The 24344-nt window shown below is 34.6% G+C and overlaps 5 protein-coding genes across 7 annotated transcripts in view; 3 read left to right on the top strand and 2 right to left on the bottom strand.

Moving 5' to 3' along the window:
* The window catches only part of LOC149651011 (tyrosine kinase receptor Cad96Ca-like), a 46653-nt gene that overhangs the window by 6704 nt on the left and 15605 nt on the right, over nucleotides 1-24344 (top strand). The gene's annotated exons all lie outside the window — the stretch shown is intronic.
* Nucleotides 6362-7678, top strand: LOC149651015 (uncharacterized). The gene is made up of 3 exons (XM_089847763.1): nucleotides 6362-7123; nucleotides 7193-7383; nucleotides 7447-7678. Exons 1-3 carry the CDS (start codon nucleotides 6880-6882, stop codon nucleotides 7498-7500), a joined length of 489 nt encoding a protein of 162 aa, XP_089703889.1. The 5' UTR covers nucleotides 6362-6879; the 3' UTR covers nucleotides 7501-7678.
* LOC149651013 (uncharacterized) lies at nucleotides 11813-16621 on the bottom strand. The gene is made up of 4 exons (XM_089847762.1): nucleotides 16495-16621; nucleotides 16117-16437; nucleotides 13012-16051; nucleotides 11813-12924 (listed from the first exon to the last, which is right to left on the bottom strand). Exons 1-3 carry the CDS (start codon nucleotides 16559-16561, stop codon nucleotides 15792-15794), a joined length of 648 nt encoding a protein of 215 aa, XP_089703888.1. The 5' UTR covers nucleotides 16562-16621; the 3' UTR covers nucleotides 11813-12924; nucleotides 13012-15791.
* Nucleotides 14125-14754, top strand: LOC149651014 (uncharacterized). Its single transcript, XM_089847765.1, has 3 exons — nucleotides 14125-14263; nucleotides 14341-14484; nucleotides 14622-14754. The coding sequence occupies exons 1-3, from the start codon at nucleotides 14144-14146 to the stop codon at nucleotides 14715-14717; spliced, it is 360 nt and encodes a 119-aa protein (XP_089703891.1). The 5' UTR covers nucleotides 14125-14143; the 3' UTR covers nucleotides 14718-14754.
* LOC149651012 (uncharacterized) lies at nucleotides 18063-23048 on the bottom strand. Of its 2 annotated transcripts, XM_089847760.1 has the most exons (8): nucleotides 20779-23048; nucleotides 20419-20718; nucleotides 20231-20359; nucleotides 19895-20175; nucleotides 19707-19823; nucleotides 19437-19653; nucleotides 19063-19374; nucleotides 18063-18993 (listed from the first exon to the last, which is right to left on the bottom strand). In XM_089847760.1, exons 1-8 carry the CDS (start codon nucleotides 22497-22499, stop codon nucleotides 18114-18116), a joined length of 3957 nt encoding a protein of 1318 aa, XP_089703886.1. In that variant the 5' UTR covers nucleotides 22500-23048; the 3' UTR covers nucleotides 18063-18113. The 2 variants fall into 2 exon arrangements, with proteins under 2 accessions (XP_089703886.1, XP_089703885.1); XM_089847759.1 differs by having other exon boundaries at nucleotides 18063-19374.

The following is a 24344-nucleotide window of genomic DNA, read 5'->3' as shown; positions in this document are numbered from 1 at the left end:
CTAACTAATTAACTAACTTAAATCTAAATTTTTTAACTGAAGGCTACGTAACATATGTCTAAAATAAAAAATTCCCTTTTGTAATTTATAATGTGATAGACAATAATTCGAGGAGACCTTGGTTCTAACTTCTTCTAGAGAGACAATCTTAATCTTACACACTATTATTACTTAGAACGGGAAATTTTAAACATTAAAATTATCCTTACGCAACTTTGCTTCAATCTGTGAGTTCTTCAGTAACGTGTGAAGGTCATTTTCGTGAGTGATGGGGTATCATCTTTCCATCAAAACACTTTTTCTTTCGGATGTGTTTTTTTTATCCCCCATACTTAAAAATACGTATGATTGAATTTTTTGAATGATTCGTATGCAAATTTTTCCCTTGAAAAATTCTACAGACAATTTTTTTTCTTTTTTAATCGCTGTTTCTTTCAAATTATGTTAGAACTCTCCTTGGGAATTCACAACGTTAGTATTTACCTTAGTGATTAGACGGTGCTGTAATTAAGGTTTGAATCCTTGGAATTTTGAAGTTAGTCGTTATAATGACTTGGAAAATTTATTCATATTTTTAACCGTGTAATTGTTCTAATAATTTAACTTATTCATGTTCTTTTATAATTTGGAAATTGTGATCTTGACCCCTTAAAACGTTTCTAATACCTAATTATATTTAATTAACAAAGATTAATTATGCAATTTTTAATTAAAGATGTGTTTATAATTGTTTTATTAGCGCATCTCATGGAAATTAGAGTTTAAAAGCAATTAGTCTTTCAGTACATTTAAAAATATATAGATATAGTTTAAAATATGGAATATTTTACTTATATATGCCTTAGTTTTAACTTTAATTCAAATTAAACTACTTTGTATAGCAAATTAAATTTATATTAATAGTCATTTTAAATTTTAGATAATTGTAGAATACCTTGAGCACCTGCGAATTTTAAAAGAAAATTAACAATATATTTTAAAATAGTCGTTGAAAAATTTAAACTTTTAAAAGAGATTTCGACGTTTGTGAATATATTAAACTGTGAATTTGAGTACACCCGTGGTTTCGATACATACGATAGGGGTGATGTAAATTTTTCACCTGCTTTAAAACCCGGAACCATCATATTGATGTGCGTATATACGTTTATCTTAACACAGTTCTCACCGCTAAATTATTTTGAAAGTGATGGATACCAAAGACCTTTATGATAGGTCTTAAAGGCATTCCATCTAGGGTTATATTCGCTTTAACAAAATGCGTTTAAAATTGATTGAACACTAAATTAGGCCATTCACTTTCAATTCTTGATGAAATTCAATTGTTTCCTTGTCAAAGTAAACCAAGTCTTTCGTACTGTAAGAACCACACTACGTTATATAACATAGATACAAAGGTTGTCATATTTCTTGCTGATGGATACCCGTGTAAATTGTTAATCAATCACATTTCGCTAATTTCTAATTTTTCAATCGATCATAAAATTTGTTGGTGTGAGAATATAATCAGGTTTATTAGAAGTATATAATACTTCTCTTCGATAGAAGTGTTCCAACCACAAGGGGGGGGGGTTTAGTTGTAACATGATTCTTCCCAATTCTTCTTTTACATTTGGAGCTGAATCACATACGCGATAAATAGTTCCCTCATCACTACTCTATTAGCGCATAATTATTTTCCAAGTCGCATTCGCATGTGGATTTTAGTCCCACTTCAAGACAATTAAGGTTTGTGCGTTGATTTCTGAGGATTTTGTACTAAACAGTTCTAGAATTCAGCTTAGCACGATGCGATGTCCATCTGAAGTTTGATGAGCAGAAGACCAAACAAAAAGGGGGATGAGCCTGGGAAGAATCATGTTACCTAACTAAAGTATTAAGAGGATGCATAGTGTCACCCTTCATCTATTATCCACTTCTGCGTTTACTAACTATAACCAAATGACAAATGCACCATGTGGATATGAAACAACATTCATAGTTAAGCCAGCGCCTAATATGGTTTTGTGTGGGAAACCATGGCCGATTTTAGCTTACAGTTCTTATCTTTGTTGTGTTCCATTTACGCAATAGGTAACTTAACCTTTAATAAAGGGAAAGCCCAGCCTATCAAGGAAGGCAATGCCTATCCTCTCGGACAATAGATACACCAAAAAGGCCGGGTTACACGTTTTTCAAAGTAGGACAGGGGTAAAAAGAAATACAAACCTTAATACAAAAAGAATTTTTAAACTTCTTGCTGCTTCCCGAGCCGAGGTGGGCCACGATTTCTCTTAGCGAGAGTTTTGATCTAAGTTTATTTCACACTTTTGTTGAATTTTTTGATAATTATAATTTTTATATTATACCAAGATTCGTGAATTTCTCTCTAGATATTTTTTTAGATGAAAGAAAAAAGAAAAAAGAAACCATGACCTTCCTTTATAGTTTTATGATCGGCTTTAACAGCATTCTTATAAACAGGGCGAATAACAATAGTCAATTTGGCTCGAAAACGTTTCGGGCCTTTAAGATACCTATCTATGTAATTAAATTTTCGCTGAATGGGATTAAAAATATTGTTTTTCTTTCTATAGTTTTTATGTTGTAACGGTTTTCGTGCTTTCCGTTCAGAGTATACGCCCAATTGTGTTCAATTATGACGTGATATATAAACACGATTTGACCGTATAGAGCGGCGCGGTTAGAAGTTTATTGATTTTTAAATTTCTTTAAATTAACGTTCATGTACCACCCTTAAAATTATTTATTTAATTTTTAATTAGGATACCCTGGGGTTTTGTTTCGATTGCAATTGCAATATTTTGGGTTGGCCATAATATAATCTGTAAATATTACATAGTTTCCAGGCAAGGAGAATTGATGCCTTTAAAAACCAACCGGGAGGTCAGGCTACTTGGTACTGCAGTCTGTCCGCCAAGAACCCTGACCTCCTATTGTGAATGGTATCAATCCTCATAGTCTGAAAACAATGTATTGTAATTAAACTTCAGAAGTGTGTACGTAACAACACAAAAAATAAAACGTTGTAAAATAAAACCATGTGCAAGATGTGCTGTGACTGTGAGATGTGATACTCTGAGAATTTCTAAGATAGGAACATTTCAGCACACGAAAATCAGTTATGAGAGGTCAGGAAACGAACAGGTAGTTTATTAAATTAAATTACCAAGTTTATTCGGCCCTAATCAAATTGAAAGTCAAAACTATATCATTTATTTCCTTCATGATGGAAAAACAAATATTTTGATCATTTCGGTTTTCCTGTCGCGGTTTGGTAGTATAGCTCGGGCCACTGTGAGAATTCATCAACTTCACTAAAAGATCCGTACGAAACACGCGTTCCGGTCACTAGTCATAAAAAGCCACCACAGAAATAAACAAAGAGAAATCGTTAAAGCATTTCTTCCTGCATACAGGTAGGGTAGGCCCTATTGCTTACCTGCCCGTCCTTTAGTAGTCCTTCATCTATGGTGTCTATTTTTCGACTCGTTCGTGACACGGGCCAAGGGTTAACGATGAGTGTCGCCCATCGGCCCTGGTTATTGTTCAAAACCTGTACTTGTACAAAATAGAGACGTCTTCAAAGGTATTTTGGGTGCCACTTCAAAATATCATTTAAAGTTGGACTACACCCACCCGCTATGTACGACACCTCCGTTTGACACAGATCCTATCTTTCGGATAACTTTATGTTTGTGAAAAACTGGAAAACAATTTCGGGGGTACCAGTTTTCAAATCCCACGTTCTTTTCAACGAAAATGGGTTTATTTTTGTTGCTATAATTGGAACTGTCTTCGAGTTAGAGGTATTATGATAATTAGTCCGTCACGTGACCCTGCACGAACCAAATCATGGTAATTCGTAAGTCTTTTTAGGCGCCAAGATCAGGGTGCAGTCTTTGGTGCAAGAAAAGACACGTGCTATTCTATTAAAGATTGTTCAAAGGCGCGTGAACTTATGATTTGTAAAATCGTGAGGTGCTAAGCCTAATTTGTTATTTGAGAATCGTGCATTGTTTTTCTCGCGTAAGAGATCGAATTTATTTGGGAATCGTGCATCTTTAACCTTGCATTTAATTAGTCGTTAATTCGATTCGAGCCAGAGACTCTTAGAAGATTAAACAAAATTATCCCGAATAATGAAGGCGTTACTGGTTTGGAGGCCATGTCATATCGCGCGTTGCGGTAGAGATGCCTTTGCACGCTAATCAGGAGTTGAGACAGCACCCACTCTTTGCCACGAGACGCTCATTAAAACGCTTTTCTTCGTGGCTTTCGGGTTCCAAACGGGACAACAACGATTATAATTCGCGGTTATCCTACAGCGGATAAGTAAATGAATGATTTGTGGGAACCGGTTTTGGTTTTAATAACAGATTTTATCATTTTGTTTTTAATATGTTAATTGCTTTAATCGAGGTTTACGCGTGAATTGTTGGGAACGTTATGGGGTTTGATTCAAAAGGCGAGATATACAGTAGAACCTTTACTTCGGTACTATTCGTAATTGAAGGGTAGTGGGTTTCGAATCTGTTGCCTAAAGAGTAAAGAACAATGTTTAAATGTCAGATTTGATGGTACTTGTGGATAACCGGGATTTTATCAACATGAAATTGCCCTTTTGTGGCCCAATTAATTTTAAGATTAATTCACAAGTTGTAATACAGTTTAAAAATGCAGTGGGACGAACTTGTGCAGGGTGTTTCTGAAGGATGTTTAATTACCATTATCTTCCCGTTTCTTTATTAAATTTAAAGGGTCATTAAGTAAAACGCTTCAATCATAACTTGAAAAGGACGGTAAAATGTCATCACCCACATAAATTCTCACAGACCTATCAAAAACACCCTGTATACCTGAAGAAACCGGCTGTACACCCGCGTTCCAGCCCCCACAATTACGCAATCATTGTTTTATACTTAAAGAAATAAACCTTTAATAATATAAATTAAAAGCCGATCCAAATAGCAAATAAATAAATAAAAAAGGTCTCATTATCTTTATGGTATTTATAACCCATTTTTTGTTAGTACTTGGCAGCACGGGATTTATGTCCGGTTTCAGCCGAGATATTCGTGAATTTATTTGTTTACCTTGAAATAATTCATTTGCAAGTGGAATGAGAACGGAATTTCACGACAGGTTTCATTGGAATATCCTTAAAGAGTTAAGTTAAATTTTGATCAGTACTGTCTTGAAAAAAACCCGATCAAAGTCTTAAACCTCAATTGTTTTAATAATATATATATATATTGTCAAATATACCTCAGAATATTGAACAAGTTTTTTATTTTTTGGATAAAGTAGTAATTTTTTTAAAGTTTTATGTCAAAAATATATCCAGGTTGGTATCTCTAGTGGCGGGGTTAAGGCAGCAAGTTAAGTCTAATATCGAAAGAGACGTGTAGTGTAACAGTAGGGGCGGACGGACGGTCAACGAACTATATACGCATAATTCCGGTGAATATACAACCCTCTTATTGGCCCCATATTTCGCCAAAAGCTAGAATCAAAGTTTAGATTATATAGTTCTCCTTTTTCATAAGATATACAGTGTGGGAAAGATTTTATTTGGCTGAAAATTACAATGCTGAAAAAGGAACAAATAGGTATAGACCATTTCGATGTAACTACACCTGAGTTTCCATCTTGCTTTTTGGCGCCTTTCGCTGTAGTCGTTTTGTATCATAAGAGTGCTCGGAGATAGATGGCAATGTAACAACTCCCTTGTATGTCCCAATACTGTGGATTAGCTACCCCTTTTTTTCATCAAAAAGGCCTATTACAGACTCCTTTGATTGATTTCGCTAGTAGTTATCAATTAAAATTTAACGAGAAATTACAAAATTGACTTTAAAGAGATGTCTCACTGCATACAAAAAATATTGCCATTTAGTTTGATCTCTACCACTCTGTATAACTATGCGAATACTAAATATATATATAAATATAATATATATAAGAAAAAAAGTAAAAAACAAAAGTATAGTGTTGTCTGTTATCTGAAATATTTCTCTGGCATTGAACTTGTTTCTTCCCATGCGAAGGAAGATGGGTTTTATTAGTTCATTTGCACCGTAAAGTTCTATACAAGTTCTCTCTGTTAGACGAGTTTTCCATATGTTAAGCCTAAGAGTTTTATCAATAATCTGATCAGCAATGCATACCTAGCCTTTTTCCAATTTTTTTTCATCTCAATATGATAAAGAAATACTTTTAAAAAGTACTTCCTATTTTGGTAAACCCGTCTTTTCACCTGTAGATTAAAATTTTATAACTGAGAAAAGCTAGCCTAGCTTTTGGGATTATTTTGAATTTTATGTAAGGTGTTATCTACTTGAAGCTCGAATATTAGTAGTGAGAAAAGGGGGGTCCTAACCCAAGAACCACCATGTTAAACCTATGGAGTTTTCCAGAGTACCACCATGTTATTTCCCATAGGGTTCCCATATGGAACCCATATGGAACCCTTAGGGAACCCATATGGAACCCATATGGAACCCTTAGGGAACCCATACTATGTATTTTCTATGACGCCCCCGTTTTTATGACGTAAAGATCGGGGGGGGGGGGGGTGTAAAATGGACACGTTTGATTTCCTGGTCTATAAAAACTAAAATGTAGGTTACTTTTTAAAGTATTAGAGGGGGAGGGGATGTGATTTAAAAAGAATTTTTTTTTACGACGTAAAGATCAGGAGGTGGTGTTAGTGGTAAAAAATTAGTCGAATATGTTGTGTCTGGACAGTTCGATTTCCTGGTCTATAAAAACTAAAATGTAGATTATTTTTTAAAGTATTAGAGGAAGAGGGGATGTGATTTAAAAAGAAAAAACCCCTCTGGGAATACAAGACATAAGAAAATTTATCTCGCGATTATGTATAAATACCATCTTACTCGAGAAAATGGGAAAATTTGTATTTACACTACAAACGTTGAAATGAATACGTTGGAAGTTGTTAAGCTCTCTCAAGAAGCGATTATTCCAACTAGAGGGTCTGCAAATTCAGCCGGACTTGATTTGTATTCTCCTCGAAATTATGAAATTCCTGCTCAATCAACTATGTTGATAGAAACAGATCTTCAAATACGTGCTCCTTCAAATTGCTACGTCCGCATTGGTATGGTTTTAATTCCCGAACCATCATCCTAAAAAGGGGTGTATTTTTAAAGTTAATTAAATTTTTCAGCCGGACGTTCGGGTTTAGCGTTGAAAAACTCAATTTCCATCGGAGGTGGAGTTATAGATCGAGATTATACTGGTAACGTTGGGGTTATCTTATTTAATCATTCAAACGAGATGTTTATCGTTGAGAAGGGAGATCGTATTGCTCAACTCATTTGTGAAGTTATTGTGTCCCCTGTTTTGTTAGTATGTGAGGTAAAACTACGCGTTTTCAAAACAACTTTATATTGTAGTATAACCTTATTTTCTTCCCTCAAGTCTCTTGAAATGACCGCCAGAGGGATGAACGGTTTCGGCTCAACTGGAAAATAACGAATTTAAATTCATACGAGAATCGAATAAAAAAGCGTCCCCCGTTTTTTTTTTTTTATGATGTAAAGATCGGGAGGTGGTGGTGTTAGTGGTAAAAAAAAACTTTATGTACCACTTAATATTAATTATCTGCAAAACTTGTAATGTGTTAAATAAAGACAAAAATATTTCAATCAAATTTGTTTATTTTGGAATATGAATTACAAATTTGTTTTTACTTTAAAACTAAAGATAAATGTTCGTGGTAAAAGCTGTCCGGGGTTTTAATATCATTCATTTGTCGCATCACCCAAAGTAAGTAATTATCCACGTGCAATTTCGCCTTTTCCTCCAGAAGTTGCGACGGGCTGGGCATTTTGAGGGTTTCAGCTATGGTTGCATTAAGTCCATGACCCAAACGACTGAAAATTTCTCCATCTCTGATATTTTCGAGAATGATGGTACTTGCGGGGCGAATAATTTTTCCAATTATTTCTTCCTGGTCTCGGTACTCAAAATCCCTCGTCCGAATCATCTTCTCATCAAATGGAGGTCTTTGTTTCGTTATTCGAGCAATTTTTCCTTTCTCACTCGTTTCATGTTCGAAGTAAATGGTAAACATACATGGCATTTGAAGACAATAGATTACCATGTACTGGAATTCATTTCTCCCCTCAAAACGTGTGTATGTAACGATGTAATGCATTTTTCCCGAATGAATTCGAAGCGATAGAGTAGATGGTTCTTATAACAAAATCTAGTAATCAACGACGCTTTACGGTATTTTTTTTAAAACATTTAAAACTTTTTAGTATTTTATAAACGTAATAACAAACTAGAATATCGTTTAAAACAGGATATGTTGTATAGGATTTAATAATCCGTTTCAGACTCCACCCTTTGTGCATTTTATGAATGAAATCAATTGAGTATAGTCCGCATGTTGAAGATCTAAAGTCTTGAATTTGTTTATTTTGTATTTGAAACTGACGCGCTAGATGATGTATTTTCAAATTGTACGATTCGGGTCCTAACCCAAAACTATCAAAAAAAATCGCTTTTCCCCCTTTTTTATTAGCTTTGACACCCAAGCTAATCCAATGTTGTCCAGGCTGATCACTCGTTTGATTGTTAAAAACTATATAGTAATCACCTTTCCTTTTTTTAGCGATGAAATTGGAAGGGAAAACCCCGTAAAATTTTCTACCGCAAATTTTGGAAAGAATAGATTCTAGCTGCAGGGTATCCATTTTCTTTCCTCAGTTATGAGGGGTTGTCTAATTATACGTAATACCTCTGTCCCTGGATATTTTCAATGTTGATTCGAATTCGGAAAATAAAATGACTGTTATATTGTCAGTTAAAGCCGCTTTAAATTTTAAAAGTAACTGTAAAGATCCTGTCTTAATCGGCTCTAAATGTTCCAAACCCCCTAGTTCATCGGCGGTTAGAGGGATGACGAAAAATGAATTTCCACTAACGTATTCGTCATATGTTATATTCGATCCGGAATTAATATTATAATTATTAGATCCCGTGAATAAGCTGAGATATTCTCTATGATATCTTTTCTCAGCGAAGTTCGGGGTAAATGCGGGGGAAGGATACCGACGAGTATCTATTATACACTCTAAGTGAGTGAGACCGAAATGTTCGAATGTGTAAGGCGAGGTGTGTATATTACCATTAAAATTAGTGGACTTACACATTGCGACAATTAATCTGTTGGGTAGGGTACCATTATACACCATGTCTCTGTACGTTTCGATAGTCCCCTGAGGTAGAGTGAAAAATTTGACCTCACTGCGGTTTAGGTTATAGACAGCCGGTCTATGTTCTAACGTTAACATGTGTCCGAGAACCAAATCGGGGTTTAATTTCCATTTTTTAACATATAGACTACTATCTACAATTTCGATTTTATATTGATCGTTATTGGTTGAGGGTGTCATTAAAACAAACTCATCGGGGTTTCGATTAAATTTTAATCGAAGCGAAACCCCATTTAATAGGGCTTTATTCATATTGAACAGTTCATGGTAAATTGGACCGAAGACAGTTACAATTTTCGACTGAGATATAGTTTGCATTCTCCTTTTTAAACCGTTTGAGGTGGTAGAGTTAAAAAGGTTGTCAATATCTAAACCTTCATTTTCATGTGTATATAATCTAGTCGACATTTGAGTTCGTTTGGTTTCTCTATTGAAATTGAGATGATCTGTTATATACCCTTTATAACTATACGTCGGTAGACCACTACTCAAACTGACCTCATTCAAGGCTACATCTAAATTAGAAAATAAAGCGGATAGACAATTGTTAACAGTAACCACTTTAGCATCGTTAGGAAGGTTATCGCCGTCGGCTTTAACTACCTTAAAGCTTACTGATAATAAAGTATCATCTAATTTTAGATAATGATCGGCTGAACCATGAACGAAGAATTCTAACGGAACTCCGGCGGTAAATGAATTACTCAATGGTTTTATTAAAACGCATTCACTCGCGTCCAAACAATTATTTGTAGCCGGTTCGGAAAAAAAATCGAGCGAGCTCATGAGTAACGTGGTATTATTGGCCATTTTTGTTTTTTAATCCAAGTAGTCTGGAAGACGTCTGGTTCTTTTTCTCTTAGGATTAGATGTGGTGCTACGACGTTTTTTTTTTCTTTTATATACGCCCTTCCCGGATTGAAGATTATTTATAACATTCATCCCTGATTCTTTCAATCGTTTAACAGCGGCTTCTTTGAAATTAGCGCCCTCAGCCAAATCCCCTAACACATTCGAAGTAGCACGTAGCGCCTCATTTTTTAAAACTCGACCAATAGGTTTGTATATGGGTTTTAAAAATGAAAATAGTGATCGAAAAACCGAACCGAACGAACCACCGTGTTGATAATACGGTACGGAACTAAAATATGGCAAATCTCCCCCAGTCTGGTTGTTACTATTATGGTATCGTGAAAAGTATATTATATAAGGATTGTCGCTAGAATCCATTACGATTTTTATGTACCGAACACACTATGAGTCATTCATGAATTAAATAGGTTTATGGGAAGACAAGCCTTTTTATATTCAAGAGGAAGGTTTTTTTCTTATGTGGAGTTTGAGAATGGTTTTGCCCTTTAAGAATTTTAGAAAGTCACCGTAACTAGTTCTAATATTGATTTCTATAGCTTCGAAAGAATTACATTTTAAGGGATAATAATCGGGGAAATCATAACTTTTCACTAAAACCTCCTCTCTTTCGAGATTTCGCGGGATGGGGACGGTCCGTAAAATTGGAGCCATTGTTGAAGCGTACAGGCTTTCTTCGACTAGAGATGAGTAAATTAGGAAATTTTGAATACCGGATCGTACATCGTGTACCCGGTTTGATCGAATTAGACCTTCGAGTTTCACGTTAATCTGATCTGAACTGAAACCTAAAATGTACGCCAAATTAGGGTGTGATTCGGGGAATTTTATAGAGACGGGTTCGCTAGTAGCTATCCGTGTTTTCCCATCATACGATTTAGATATTGTTACTTTATTTCTAAATTCACGGGGAATTACCTGGATCATGGAGTTATAAATCTCTTCTATACTAACATAGTAGCCGGGTGTGATATTGAGTTCGAGAGATTCGTCTATGTGGGAAATTTTCTGCGTTTCGCAAATTAATGACGTTTCGGAGTCTATAATTACCCCCGGTTCCATGTCCTCAACATGCGGTAATTCATCAGACCTAACTATCCCCCGAAATACGACCCAACCCTCATTATCCTCTTTACTTTTAAACCGTAATAATTTAGCCAATTCAGGACTAAATTTAACCAAAACCCCATTTGAAACTTCAATTTCAGCGTACATTTTCATTATAGTTTTAATCTCTTTAGAATTCGAATCTGTAGTAAATCTTTTACTTTCGAAAAGTCTAAAATTGAATCGTCCGTCGGAATTACTGTAGCCGAGATTGTGAAGCCATTCCTCTAAAAGTCTGTATAATTCATACCCCCCCGCGGACCGTTTACCTTTCCCAAATTTTTCCCAGTCCATGACGTGTGTTGAGGAATTTTCAATAACTTTTTCAGATGAAACTAAGTGAAAATGGGTACAGTCATCCGGGACATTTTCATATTGCAAAGGCATTATCAACTCTTTCAACCCACACTCGTAGTTCCCGTGTAAATGTATTTCTTTTGGTAATAAAATCTTAAACTTACTACTAGAATTGTCATTGAAAACATCCAAAGACGCGGTTGATATACAATGAATATAAAACGCGTCCATTATGATGTGAGTCGTATCATCTTATGATCAGGATAAATAAAAAGAGTCGTCATATATAGATTTCAATATGTTTATTGATATAAAACAGACACACCAAAATTTTTCCACAAGGGGAATCATGATTAAAAAACCTGAATAAAAACCGATATTTTTCCCGAATTGCAAATGCAATATCAAAAATATAATTACGTTGTTATAAAACCAACAAACTTACAAAACACAATTAAAAATTTAAAATGGTAATTAATACTTAATTTCAGTTTCATAACTAGTGAAGAAGCGAGAAGAAATTTTAACTTGTTTATTTTTTTGATTCATGAGGTCGGTTTTAAAGTCTTCTAACTTTAACAAACTATTAATAATGTCGATAGTTTCTTGAGCGTTTCCGGGGGCACGTCTTAAAACTCTTTGGTAAAAGTTAATATAATTTAATACTTCGCTCATCTGTAAATTTTGGACGGCCTGATCATAGAACGAAGAAACCCTATCACTCCAATCTAGGGTCACACACTGATGGCCCAGTTGGTTTTCGTATGAGTTTTGACAACCAACACACGAATTCTCTGCTATTTTATTTATTTCCCTTATGAGGAGATACGCCAACGTTTGTTGGGCTTCAAAGTCCCCTGTCAATTTAGGTGGGAAAAATATGAAATGTATAGTTGGAATTAAATATTTTAAATAATTCCATTCGTCAGGGGTCATCATTATCCCGGTTATACTACATGATTTTTTTTTCTGACGTGTTATAGCGACATTATGTTCAACACCTGCGTTTAAAACAGTTAACCACGCTCCATCGTTATTATGGTCCGACAGTGGGTATATTAATTGAGCGGGTGTCAAAAGTAAATTGTTATGACCTCTAAATGATTTAGAAAGTCTGATATTTTCTTTCGCTTCATTAAGTTTCACGATGTGTGTGTCGGTCAAAACTACGCCATCATGTGTTGGTAACCATCTTCCGATTTCAGACGAATAACGGAAAGAGCGTATGTTTAAGAACATATTCCCATTGTTGTTTTGTCTGGAAATAGTAGCGTATTTGACCAAAGTTCCATCTTTCTTTCTATATGTTGATCCTAATGGCGCTTTAAACAATATGTCAAAGCCACTTTTATTGTCATGAAACACGGGATCGGCTACGTCCATGTTGTAAAAATCGGGGCTGTAATTGGACGTCAAATCATTAACACTATAAAAAGCTATATAAATATAACAGATTATTCGGTAAAATGAAAAAACATCCAATTACCAAATTAGAGAGTCTTGAGCCATTTTTAGCGTTGTTCGCGCGTTGGATAATTGTAGAAGACTGAAAGCTTCCAACTGCAACCTTTCCTCTTATGTGATTTTAGTTTCGATTTACTGGACTCTCAAACCTTTTTTTTTTTTTTTTTAAAAAAAAAATCGGACCCAACTTCGAATTCGTGGTGGAAATAAGCTGCTTAAATCTTACAACATTGTATAAGATCCGGGCTGTAATTGGAAGCAAATCATTAACACTATATAAAGCTATATAAATATAACAGAATATTCGGTAAAATGAAAAACATCCAATTACCAAAATAGTGATTCTTGAGCCATTTTCAGCGTTGTTCACGCGTTGACTAATTGAAGAAGAATGAAAGCTTCTAACCTCAACCTTTCCTCTTATGTGATTTTAGTTCCGATTTCCTGGACTCTCAAACTTTTTTTTTTTTTTTTTAAAAATCGGACCCAATTTCGAATTCATGACGGAAATAAGATGCTTAAATCTTATGACATTGTATAAGAAATAGTTTATTCTATTTTCACGTTCAATATAATATATTATGGATATATTGTCGAAACGAACTTTTTTCATTTTAATAAACGTCGAAACTACATGCGAGGACGTGTTTTCGGATTAATCGTTGTGGGTGAATTAATAATGGATAGTTATTTCTTTGGTTTTTAATGTATATTGGATATTTTATGAAGATAAGTCCTACATGATCTACCATAGAAACTAAATGTCCTATTTGACCCACATATGAAACTATTTCAAGGTGGGATTAGCTAGTGATAAAAACGTTAAATTACATCAATAAGGATTATAGGTATCGGATTAAGCTTTGCGGGGGGATTAATAGTGGATAGTCATTTCCTCGGTTTTTAATGTATATCGGATATTTTACGGAAATAAGTCCTACGTGATTTATCGTAGAAAACACGAGTTTATGGTATTTTTAAATATCCTATTTGACCACGTATGAAACTAGTTAGGTGAGTTTGAATTCTTTCAGATTGTATATGTATTATACTATACTAATTTATTCGTTCCAGTGAGTATAAAAGTATCGGTCCTTCCTTCTAGAACCATCATTCTCAAATAATTTCACGATATAGTAACATTAAGATAGAAAATGACTGTCACCCCAATCTTCGTCGGCGAAGAAATCAAAGCAATTTTGCGCTATACGGCCACCCTAGGCCGAATCCCATCTAGAGACGACCTACCCGAGTTTACATTCCGAGACTTGGAGGTAAGAATTTAACAAATTGATTCATTTTTATATTAAAAATTAAATATCACAACGACGTTTTTATTCATTTGTTTAAGATTTTGGTGCGATCGATACATGTGGGGTTTGTTATAAAATTTGACTTGCGGCCGGAGATATCGTCGATCGACGTCTCCGTCTCTTACCATCCTAACCTAGACCGGCTCGTTCGGAGAATTGGAGGACCAAATAGCGTCATAAAGGTACGTTTTCTCCCTCCCTCTCTCTCTCTCTCTCTCTCTCTCTCTCTCTCTCTCTCTCTCTCTCTCTCTCTCTCTCTCTCTCTCTCTCTCTCGCTTAATTACATCATTATACCATGTTTCCTTTATTTCTTCACTAGGTCACCAAACTGGAGACGTTCATCCTACCGCATGAACGGGCGAAATCATTAATTTTTAAGGATTATTTCGAGAGCCGAGGTAGCGGCCCAATGTAAAAAAAAAAAAAATTTAATTAAAAAAAAAAAAAAAAAAATATATAATCATGGAAAAGAAAAAATGTGAATAAATAAATGAAAATTAAATATTAAACAAGTAATGAAAAGTCTCTATATTTTTTTTTTTTACAACATTTTATTTTTAAAAATCTTCATCATCCCAATCAATTAAAATTGGGGGCGAAGATTTTACAACTTTTTTTCTGGTTTTCTTATTAACCATAGTCGGGGGTTTCTTCTTTTCCAATAATTCAGTCTGGCTTCTAGTTATAATCGGTTCTTGACCGGTATTTCTGTTCACTTTACCAGAGACATTATATTTTCGTGATTTTTTTACGATTGGTTTCGCGTTAGTGGGGGTAAAAGTCGAAGCTGTGGGGGTTTGAACTGCGTTAGTTTGAAATGTTGGGGTTTGAAGGGGAGGAGGAGGAGTTGGAGGAGGTGTATAGGTGGAAGGGTTAGAATGAATAATTATAGGTGACGATTGTATATTCGGTGGGGTTGATGGTAGATTGCTAACGCTAACCGTTTTCGGAACAATGTGTTTTTTAGAAAACTGATACTTTTGAAGCAATTCTTGATACCGTCGAGTTTTTTCTCTCGATGTAAGACCTTTTGTTCGAATTACTGTGAACATTTCCCGGTCAAGGTCCGTCATTTCATTGTTAATTAGATCTTGATTTGATCGAATTTGATCATATGGGACGAGAATTAATTTTTGAAGAGTATTCATTGTCCGAGTAATGTAGAAATACCACTGATAATGCTTGGTAAAAGCGAAGAAATTAGCGGGAAAAATCCACCGTGTTGTTTCAATTTCAGAAGAGACTTCTTTCTTTTTAACGAAATATTTTTATCAGCTAGTTTACGTATCAAATTCCTGTACTTGACTAATTTTCTCCTTGTTTTATTATCTATGATAACATTTCCTTTTTTTAAGTTGCTTGATAGTTGACATATGAATTTAAGTTGCGGATCGTTTACGCAATCCACCCCTCTTAAAGGAAGACCGTTTAGACTACTAAATCTCCTCGATGTTCTCGACATAATGATGAAATTAATTGTTAAATATAGCTATTTATAAAATATCATCGGTAGATCTTCCAAAATTCCGTGTCCTCTTAACCTCAAATCATCGGGGCAATCCACTCTGAGATCCAGAATTAGATACGCGTACGGCGATAAACTAGTCGCATCCTCATACGCCAACAATAATTTATTGGGTTGTTTGGGAAAGACCTGTCTCGAAAGCAACGCAATCTGATTCTTATCACGCATCATTCGCTTCAAAATTAAATAATGCGTGTTCAGGCTGATATCTCGCATTACAGAACCTTTAAAAATTAGACATATTCAAAGTATGGTAATAAAATATATGCAAATAAAATCCATACACAACCTTGCTTGTACATATTTTGACTTAATAATATGCAGCTGGCGTTTTTATGGTGCGCATTTTTAATGAATAAATTTCCGACAGTTTTATTGTCTTTCAATTCGTTTAGAAGGTCATCGATAATAATCAAGTTATTTACATTACAGTCTAGTAAATTTTCAAGATCATCGGGGATTCCCTTAACAAATTCCAAAATTGGAAGTTCCTTTAGTAACTTTTCAAACTCGGTTTGATATGAACCGTACATATAAATTATTCTCTGTATTTTCGGAGTTATGCAAAACTCGTGATTACGTAGTAATTTAAAAACAAACGTGCTTTTACCTGAAATAAAGTTTTAAAGTTAATAATTAATTGTAAAAACAACAAAATTGACGTAACCTGATAAACTGGGTCCGTAAATAGCATAGTTGCTAGGATGACGAAACTTCAGATAGCACGAGTTCATTTTTAACAATGGATGGAATGATGTTCCGTGTCCGATATTTATACATGATTATTATTTTTTCTTTATTAAATCGATTTCACTAATCCATGAGTTGAAGGATTCGTCATATGAATACCATTTAACGTAATGTTCTTTAGTACCATCGGATTTTTTACGCGTTTTTAAAATTTTTTCGATACGGAAAACGCAATCATTCAAATCTTTCCCCACGATTTGCATTTCCGGTTGAAGGAAAGTGCCCTCGATCAACCGAGAATTCAGATCTTCAATCTTATAGGTCCTCGGTTGTGTATTCAAAACCTTGAGCACTCTAAATAGTTCATCACTCCATCTTGGCTTGAATTTTTTATTAAACACGTTCGTTTGTTTGGAAATTCTAATAATGTTTCCCACGTATATATCTTCCGAATCTAAAGGGGGGCTGAAATCGATTTTACCAAACATTCTATACCAAACTTCTGCCGAGTTTTCGCTGTTGACTTCATTAGGATTCATTCCGATTGTTCTATGGAAACTGTCGTTATAAGCCTTTACTAAATTAGGTAATACATTATTGTAGTTAAACGTGTTATTCGCTGTCATATACTGGTAAATTCGATGTTTCATAGTTTGTATAAATCTATATAAAAAAAAAACCAAGTTAGACGCTTCCTCCCATTTAATAAAAAGTCTCACCTTTCGCATATGGACGATTTCATTTCCGAAAACGTTGTATAATATTTTATACCCTTACTTTTTAAATATATCTGGAAACGAGGACCGAATTCCGAACCTCTATCGCTAGTAACTAATTTAGGTTTGTGTCGATTACTTTTTAATAGGATATGTTTAAAAGCTTGAATTACCGTCTCCACCCTCTTATTTTTAATCGGAACTAACGAACCCCATTTTGAAAAATAATCCACGCAAGCTAAAATATATCTGACCCCTTTATTATACCTTTTTAAGCTTTGCATATCAATTAAATCCAAACCCCAAATTTGGTCAATACCAAATGAAATAACTCGCGGTCTCAAATAATTAATTCTAGCTGGTCTGTGTAGAGTATAAACATTTTGTTGTTTGAGAAATTCTTTAACATCTCGTACCCGATAACCAAACTTCTTCGCTTCCCTAAAGAGAGCAGCGACACTGGCGTAGGACCCTGGGCTTTTACTATTATAATAAATGCTTTGAATTTTCCCCCAATCTTTCCCCTTGTTTCGTGTCTCCTCCGCTCTACGCTTTTCCATCTCATATCCTTTTCACAACCTAAAAAAAATCGATGCCTAAACTTTCACCTTTCTTGGTCTATTCACGCTCTTTACCGTCTTTCTCAAATGTTTATTCACATTCCAAAACCTTTTCCCCCGTCTAACTACCCTCCTACCTGACTGAAGTTTCCACGAAACCTTAGACGGGACTATTATAATTCTCTTACGTAACATCATGGATCCAAATTCTGAATGAGTATGGTTTATTCATACACTTGTTATTTATAGGAAAATAACGCAACTAGGAATAATAGACATCTTACTAATATTTTTTTATTATCACACATTACAAAATAGGGTTATTTTTCCACTATATCCTTATTCCCGTAAGGTAATGAAGTAACACCATCTTCCAAAATATACCGTTTATCATCATAACACGATAACGCGGCTTTCCGAACTTTCAAGGTATAAAGTTCATGATTCTCAGACTGGAATCGATACATGGTCTCTGACGTACGTTTCCTTTTGAAAAGACAATTTTTATAGTCCTCGTGTCTTATTTTGTTTTTCACAACAGTTTTACAAATCCCCTTCAACGTTTTTTTTTCTTCCGTTTCACTCAACAAAAGACTATAAATTTTACTACGGAGCCCTACGTATTCGTGAATGGGCTTCCCCGAAGTTTCATCTTTGAACTTTCCCAACGCCTTTTTATTGACCTCATTGTAGAGAAAATGGTTCTTAGGATAATTGCTAAAGTCAAATTTATCACCGTGTCTCTCTAAATCTTTATACACGTTTTCCGTTTGAACTTCAATACAGAATGAATCAGTGTCGGTGAATAACAATTTCACACGATCATTATATACTTGCTTTAAGAAATTGAAGTAAAAATCGAACATGAGATGTTTTGATAATTCAAGAACAGAAAACCCTATGTAAATTGGTCTATTTAAAGTAATTTTTTTGGGGCGCATGGAAACGCCCACTAAATCTTTGTTAAATACCGTCACACTTTTAAACGAGGGTTGACTAACTTTCTTTAACAATGTTTTTTTCGTGTGAGCTAAATGAAATACTATTCTTTTCCTTAAATTTTCCATTGATTTACCAAATAACGAATTGACAATTAGCTTGAACAATGATTGTGTAAATTCGTCGGGCGCTAGCTTCCGTTGTTCGGTATTGAATTCAATAAACGGTCTAAGCCAACGCTCTTGTCTGAATTCTAACGCTCTATGTATTTTTGTTAAGACCATACCTTGTTGTAAGTAAAGTTTTAGATTTCTATAATGGAGAACATACTTCGTTTTAGACATTTGGTTGGGAATTAATTTTGGGTTTGATTCTTTAGGAGGTATGTTAAATTCTGCTAACACATCTTGACAATATGGTGAAAGTTGGGAAACCTGAACGCTCAACCTTTCAGGAGCCAAAGGGAAATCCGATGTAAAAGCATGAATTTCCGGGGGGTAAAGAAGGTCGCATTCGATGATGTATCCTAGATTATTATCATCGGGTATTTTGGGGATTTTTGTCATTAAACTATTTAATTCTGATTCGGGGACCCACTTAAAACCATCAATTGGTAAATAATCGCTTAAACTTGTCCCATATCTGAAATGATAGACTAACATTAACCCCTTGCAATTATTTTTAAAAATCGACAAGTAACTCACAGGTTATTACAATCCAGATAGAGAATGTAACTCGTTGGTTTATCATTAACATATGTTTGAGGAATAAGCGGGTTATTGGCAGCGGCGTATCGGTGTGTTATCATAGAAACTCCTCCACGGATTTCCGATTCTAGGAAGAGATACTGGTCGATGTCTAATAATAACTCTAGTTTCACCCCAGTTTTGAAAAGCATCGCTTGCCAGGCGTAACCTGGTACTGTTGAAAATATTACTTTCTAGTATTTAAGAACTACATTACCAACACCTTACGTGTGAACGAATGTAGAACATCAAGGTTGTAAAATTGAAAACATTTGTCTCTAAACTCGTTAAAAACATCACATAATTGAACACAGTCGGTAAGCACGTATAGATCATGTAGGTCACCTAGATATTTAAATGAATCCTTTAAAATTTTCAGCCTTTAGATTTTCTTGTTAGAAATAAAAAGCTATTACCCATATTTTTCAATTGGAATGTATTCCAAATTAATTTCACATGTTCATAATCCTCTTCATCGATACTTTTATCCGATAGAGTACTGAAAAACGCTTCTTTATCCGGAAGCGCTGTCTCATCGAAAACCTTCGAGGAAGTTACATATTCGTATGGATACGGTAATTTTTTTAATAGCAATTTCGCTTTGTCCTCTTCAAATAGGTTATTAAGAACCTTAAATTTTTCCGCCCCTTCTTTACCCAAATTCATCACGAGATTCGATAATGAAGTGTTTAGAAATCTAAAAACAATTACTATAATCACTTTTACCCGAGTAAAATAATGAAATATCTTACCTAAATGAGTCGATAAATCGGATATTACTAAACGTAAACGAAATGTAACGTTCCGTGTTTGAGGGGATGCAGGACAGTTTTTCATTTTTGAAAGATCCAGCCTTTTGAAGAATTAAATGTAAATCATAGCTGAAAAAATAGTGTTATGTTTTTAATCCTATTTTAGAATTTCATATTCAAACTATTACTTGGAGAGATTATGAAAAATACATGGTAGATATTTAGGGGGTTTGATTTTCAAATTACACGAAGAATGCGCCGCTCCACGAAACTGACCAGTTAAATGACAATGATCACGTACTGGTCGGTCATCATCATCATCATCATCGGCGAAATTCTTCTTACAAACCCTACAGTGACTTGAAAATTGAAACTCTTTCTCCTGTTTATCCGTCATAATTAGTGGAATATTTATAGAGAGCATGTAACTATTAATGTCAGCCTCTATTAGCATTCGTTTGAGAAAAACACTAACAGCGTCCAATCCTCTGTTTAAAGGGGGCTTCAATTAGAACCGGTTAAAAGCAATTGGAAATTAAAAAATGCACCTGTAAACAAACGGTTTTGATGTTGTACCATCGCTATTCATAACGATGTATGCAAAACCGCAAGTGATATGTTGATTAATTTTATGCGTGTGCGAAACTTTGTTATCTTGTTCGGGGCCTGCAATCGGAGATAGAATAGATTCGAAATCGGCAACAACGTATCTCGGTATTTTTTCCCTCATTTCATAATTCTTAAAAGTAAATTCTTGTTCTTCCGGCATTTCTATTAATGTCGGCGCGTGTTTTTTACAGTCGTCGATGTGTTTATCCCTTAATGTTTGTTTGGAAAATCTGTGTAGACATCTCCGACAATAAAATGTCGCGGCTTTCTTTTTAGTTAAATTAGAAAGAAGTCTCGATAAACTTTTAATCAGACAGAAATGTTTCTTTCTTCCTTTAGAAATTAACAACAGGTCTATTTGACGCCGTTCTTCACATTCGTATTCACTGATGAACAAAGGGTAGACAAACTTTTCGAATCCGAAAATATTGATACTTAAATTGTTACGCTTTTCGAAGGAAATTAGCTCACTCGGTGACACTTTGAATGGACTTTTAATATTTCCCATGTCTATTTCATCCAAATATCTCGCATAGTTACTAACTCTTTCATCGTGTAATTTAGCAGGATGTAATTTAGCTAGAATAGAGTATTCGAAACATCTCTCATCCTTATTTCGAATATTTATCAACGCTTTTTTCGATTTCAAAAACGGTGGTAGCTCGAAATATGACGCTGGTCTTAGTGGATGATATGATACGATATTTACTTGTAAAAACAGAATTTTGTTCAAAACCCAGTTGCTACCACCTTTCTGGAATTGTTCCAAAGAGTTCATTATTTTCTGAACACTTCTCTCTATTTGTTCATAAATCTCATCCTCGCTTAAAGTTGTATTTGTATAACCACGAAAGAAGGGAAACTCAAAGACTTCCTGCGTTGAATTAACTAATTGTCGACTAAACCGGACATTAACCACAAGGTACCATTTAATACCTCGTCTTTCAGTCAAATGTTTCTTCAAATACGTATATATCGCTTCTCTATGTCTACTAGTAAAAGTTAAAATATCAACTTCATTTTCATTCGCCTCTATCCGTGTCGTTACTAGAGCGTTACGTAAAATCGGAACTTCATTCAACTCTAAGTCATTAACTCCTGGTTGATTTAAATTCCTTTCACTCGATGTGTTAGTACGTGAAGTACTAGGTTGATTCAAATTATCACGTGAAGTACTAGGTTGATTCAAATTATCACGTGAAGTACTAGGTTGATTCAAATTATCACGTGAAGTACTAGGTTGATTCAAATTATCACGTGAAGTACTAGGTTGATTCAAATTATCACGTGAAGTACTAGGTTGATTCAAATTATCACGTGAAGTACTCGGTTGATTCAAATTATCACGTGAAGTACTCGGTTGATTAGTTTTGTTAGATGGGTCCGCATCATCCTTCCCTCGATCGGGGTAATTCTTTCTCAGTTGTTTTAATCGTTTATGAATGGATAAATGTTTTTCTAATCTGTAACAGCGTGAAAATGTCGCGCCGCAAACTTTACAAGTTAATTTGTTTTTTTGATGAACTTCGCGTATATGTCTATTTAACGTTTTCTTATAACTAAACTCCCGATTACAATCCGGACAGGTGAAATTCATGACGGTAACTGAAAGTGCGGGTCTTTTCTCGAGTAGGATGGTATTTATACATAATCGTGACATAAATTTTCTTATGTCTTGTATTCTTAGAGGGGTTTTTTTTCTTTTTAAATCACATCCCCTCCTCCTCTAATACTTTAAAAAATAACCTACATTTTAGTTTTTATAGGTCAGGAAATCGAACTGTCCAGACACGACATATTCGACTAAATTTTTTTTTAACCGCTAACACACCACCCCCTGAACTTTACGTCGTAAAAAACCATAGCTATGTCCTGTATTCCTCGAGGGGGTTTTTCTTTTTAAATCACATCCCCTCCCCCTCTAATACTTTAAAAAGTAACCTACATTTTAGTTTTTATAGACCAGGAAATCAAACGTGTCCATTTTACACCCCCCCCCGATCTTTACGTCATAAAAACGGGGGCGTCATAGAAAATACATAGTATGGGTTCCCTAAGGGTTCCATATGGGTTCCATATGGGTTCCCTAAGGGTTCCATATGGGTTCCATATGGGAACCCTATGGGAAATAACATGGTGGTACTCTGGAAAACTCCATAGGTTTAACATGGTGGTTCTTGGGTTAGGACCCCCCTTTTCTCACTACTAATATTTATTACTTAATACCGTTCTTCCGGCCTTGGAGTTGATTTTAGGGAAGTTTCTAGTATATCTATCTACTTGAACGATAACATTGAATTTATTTATTCGAATTATTTTGAATGTTTAATTAATTTTTCGGGATTTTTTTTTTAAGAGTGTCTTGTCGAACTTGAATTTAATTTATTTTAAAGTTCATTAGACTTTTTGATATTTCTTGTTTGCTTATAAGTTAACGGGAAAAAATATATAGAGTTTAAGAAATTGTGGATAAGGCTTAACACAACTTGACCCTCATAATACCTTTTAATAAAATATTGACCCTGGGTCAGGAAAAAAACTTACCGAAAACGTCTGCGTCAACTTATTGCGTTGCACCCACTTAAAATCGTTAAGACTAAATTATTCAAATACTTCGAAGTGTTAACCCTAACTTGAAATTGTTAGGCCTAACTTGAACAATACGTTTTTGAGTAAAGAAAATTCATTCTTTGACTATAAGTTAAAAATGGATACTGATTGTAAAACGTCACAGGAAAACCGTCGCAACGTTATGCTAATACGTTGACATTTTAAACAATATACTCTTCAACAAGGATATGCCCAATTAAATACTCCACTTGAGATTCCGGTATCTGGTGAGTGAAGTAAAAATAATGCAAATTAAGTAGTTGAACTAAATGACCCTTGACTTAGCTAGCTTTAGCTATAGTAGAGGCTATATCTAGCACCCTAAAATCATATGAATTATAATAGACAATGAAAATTTAAAAGAGCTCTTGGATAATGGCCGGATACGTCTAGGTGAATTCTGTCTTGTCACACAGTATAATTGACCTTGACTTGACCCCAGAAAGATAATAACAAATTTCAAAGGATAACGCACTCTAAAATATTATTCCTGTTAATTTTCATATAGGCCTGCAAACTTTCTTTAAATATAATTAATAGACGCCCTAAATATAACGGAAAAGTACAATCTACGTTTAAAAATATGCTCGATTTATAATACGCCCCTGTAATGAAATAAATCTTTAAAAACCTAGCTATCTCTTTTCTTCCTCATATTGTAAATCCACTGGGCGGTGTCTCTGTTATCTAAACGGCGTTATGTTATTAAACGGACCAATTTTAATTACTTTTAATGATACTTTAAATAAATTATTAACGTCTCTCACAAAATCACGTTTTAAAGTAGACCTACGTGAATGAACGTATGGTAATTTAATGCTATACACAAACTGACCAAATTACTATTATATTTAAGCACATAAGGGACACACCCAATAAAGTACCATTAATCTTG

This window comes from Phalangium opilio, unplaced genomic scaffold, assembly GCF_054372755.1.
Source record: "Phalangium opilio isolate 3A_F unplaced genomic scaffold, DU_Popi_V2 ptg000082l_1, whole genome shotgun sequence".
In the NCBI taxonomy this organism is placed as follows: domain Eukaryota; kingdom Metazoa; phylum Arthropoda; class Arachnida; order Opiliones; family Phalangiidae; genus Phalangium; species Phalangium opilio.
The sequence above is the reverse complement of the archived record's forward strand: the minus strand, read 5'-3'. Positions and strand labels throughout refer to the sequence as shown.